This window comes from Acyrthosiphon pisum, chromosome X (assembly GCF_005508785.2).
Source record: "Acyrthosiphon pisum isolate AL4f chromosome X, pea_aphid_22Mar2018_4r6ur, whole genome shotgun sequence".
NCBI classification, from domain to species: Eukaryota; Metazoa; Arthropoda; class Insecta; order Hemiptera; family Aphididae; genus Acyrthosiphon; species Acyrthosiphon pisum.
The window spans coordinates 20,578,051-20,581,055 of record NC_042493.1 but is presented as its reverse complement, the minus strand read 5'-3'; the positions used below and the strand labels follow the sequence as shown (position 1 = coordinate 20,581,055).

Below are 3,005 nucleotides of genomic sequence, written 5' to 3'. Positions count from 1 at the left end.
CAATTTTAACATATTTGTAATGATATGCTCACATATCATTATAATAAATAAACTGAAATCTTACAAAACAATAAATAACGGCCAGACTGTCGTTCGTAGAAATCGGTCACATGTTATAAAACAATATAAATTATCAATAACAAAAAGAGACGAGTACGGTTTAAGCAAGCGTAGCACATTTATAATGCTAAGAGCAAAGAGTGTTACTTTCTTATATAAAAGGAAGGGTAAAGGGGGTATCTACAGCCGAACGACGACCTAGTTTCGAGGCTCGCGATAACCCTTTGAAAAAGCCGCCTAACACTCTGGTCAGCATAGCCGTATATCTCATACCTCTCACTAGTGCATGAGCACCAGTCATCTCGTTAACAACCCCTCTCGAGTGCATGAGCACCAGACGGCAAACAGCATCCAAACCACAACTTTTCTACACCGAATTCTACGAGCGGCAACTGGACTCCTTGTGTTGAGCAATAATCAGTGCGTGTTCGTTATTTCGAGTTGTTTAATTTTAAATATTATTTCGTGTCACCTAAAACTGATACAGCATAGCCCAGGGACGGCTGTGAGTCAGGTAAGACTTTTGGTACAATAATTTGTGTTGATCGCTGGTATCACGCAGTAAAATCATTTGCTTACAACCTTACTGTACGGTGTATTTGATCAATGGCTTAAATCAGGTAATTCTAATATAACTATTGACAGGCGTCTTATTTATATTTATATTATTATCTTATACTTTATTCCCCCTTTTTTGAGTTATTACATATTTATACTTCAAATTTTCATTCATTTTTTCGGGACTTTTTCCTAGTGTGAGACTTTTTTTTCCGATTATCATAGACTGTGCCACAGTTGTATTTATCAACAGCTACTAATTAGTAATTACTTAATATACCGATAGTCAGCTTTTAAACTTCTAGATGGTCTATTGGTTATATATTGTTAGACTGTTGTATCTAACCTAACCATAGATTTCTAACTAGCTAACTAGTAGTTATATTACAAAAACAAATAGCATATTACATATACATTACAACAAATACTACTTAATACTTATTAGTTATTATATTAATGCTCCAAATAAACTGATATTAATTACTAACACTTAAGTGTTGTTGATTATCATATAATTCAACAAATGTGCGTAGGATTTATAGATTATTAGTATCACTATACTAACGTGTAACGTCTTCTCTTCACCTGGGGCTCTTACCACCCGTTTAGGTGTCGTTCTGTTTATATTAACGACGTCTCGGAGACTAGACCTCGGTGTGTGATATTATGAGGTACTAGGAATCAGGAACCTTATGTGAAGCAAAGTACTCAAAGTATAGCTGAACCCGTGCACTTCCTTGACCATTAAGTGTACCAACTATATGTGACTCAAACTTTGAGTCACAAAGCAGTTTTTTTAATATTCGGTGTATGGTTTCAAAATTAATCTTAACTTTTTCGTTGCCCGGAATAAAAATCCTGATTCGCAGCAGTACATTGTCTGAGGAACACTTGAGCCCAGCTATATTATGTTACACGTGACTGACATGGTAGTGGCATACACATTGAGTGTTATAAGTAGGGATGAGAAGATATGGGAAGAAAAATTTACAACACATGCACAAAAAAAAAAATATGCCAACAAAATCGAATATATGTATACAATTTTTTATTAATGTGACTCATACTCACAATACATATTTAAATAATTTAATATTTTTAATTATTAAATAAAAATTTAATAAAATAAAATAAATAAAAATAATATCATATAAATAAATATGTATATAATATATTAAGCAGCATCAAAATTGCAGCATTTGAACATCTAATCGACGACTTCTTGGTTCAACGTCTGTAATACTCTGTATATCTAAAAATATTATAAATAATATTGTGACAATCACATATTTTAATATTTATTTATTTTTCATACCTGTAAATTTGTTGCATTGGACCACCAGAGCTTTTTTAAGATTGACAACGTGTAATTGACGACCATTGTCCGAGAGAATATTTTTATAACAACTAAAACTGCGTTCCATATCTGTGAAAGTTATACAAGCGTACTTAAAGTTATCCAAGTCCTCGTCTATCAAATCTTCAGTCAATTCCTCCATAGATATGGTTTCTCCGGTTAAAATATTTGATATTTTTTGTAAAATAATAAATCCAAAATTGTAGGTCCTATAATTTTTCATCCCTAGTTCTACCTAACTTATAACTATTTAAGTCCTTCATTTTTTTTTTAGCGCACTATTTGAGGTATATCATCAGCCTACCTATGTATAATTTGTCTTACACCGTCGTCCAACCAAAATATAATTTAACAGTGTAAATAACTAATGTTTAGGTACGTCAAAGTACTTACAATAATAGTTATTCTAATCAAATTTGGTAGGTAATTAATTAGTTAATATAACTTTATTATACCATCTTTTGTTAAATTTAAATAATATTTCTAAAAATAATTCCCACTGCTTAGAGGTCGCATTCCTAATTATTAATATGTTATTTTTATAGCATGAACATTTTTTAAAAAATTAATAAAAATTACATTTTAGTTTTCCACGTTTTTAGCTTTCCATATTTTTAGCTATCCAAAATTTTAGTTTTCCACTGTATTAGATTTCTGTGATTTTAGATTTCCGTGTTTTTAGCAATCCAAAATATTAGTTTTCCGCATTTTTAGCATTCCGTGTTTTTAGTAATCCACGTTTAAGCGTTCTTTCATTTTAGGATTCATCTATAAATATTGTCTACTTAATTATATTCTATAAAATTAGTAATCCATTTTTTATTTTTCCTTAATATTATTTTATATGAAATTATTTCCAATTCATTTATATTCAAACGCAATTATATTTCTAGTAAATTATTTTCATTAAATTTTTTTTCGGTTTAATTATTTTCGTAAGTTTTGTTTTCATTGAAATTATTTTCCAACATCTTATATGCTCCCACTAAAACGCTATACAAGTTTATCGTTTATCGTTATTTAAAATAGT

General features: G+C 30.0%; 1 protein-coding gene across 1 annotated transcript; it reads right to left on the bottom strand.

Annotated features, from left to right (window-relative positions):
* Positions 1–1,748: 1,748 nt before the first annotated feature.
* LOC115033283 lies at positions 1,749–2,751 on the bottom strand. The gene is made up of 2 exons (XM_029485585.1): positions 1,934–2,751; positions 1,749–1,870 (listed from the first exon to the last, which is right to left on the bottom strand). Exons 1-2 carry the CDS (start codon positions 2,196–2,198, stop codon positions 1,803–1,805), a joined length of 333 nt encoding a protein of 110 aa, XP_029341445.1. The 5' UTR covers positions 2,199–2,751; the 3' UTR covers positions 1,749–1,802.
* Positions 2,752–3,005: the final 254 nt, after the last annotated feature.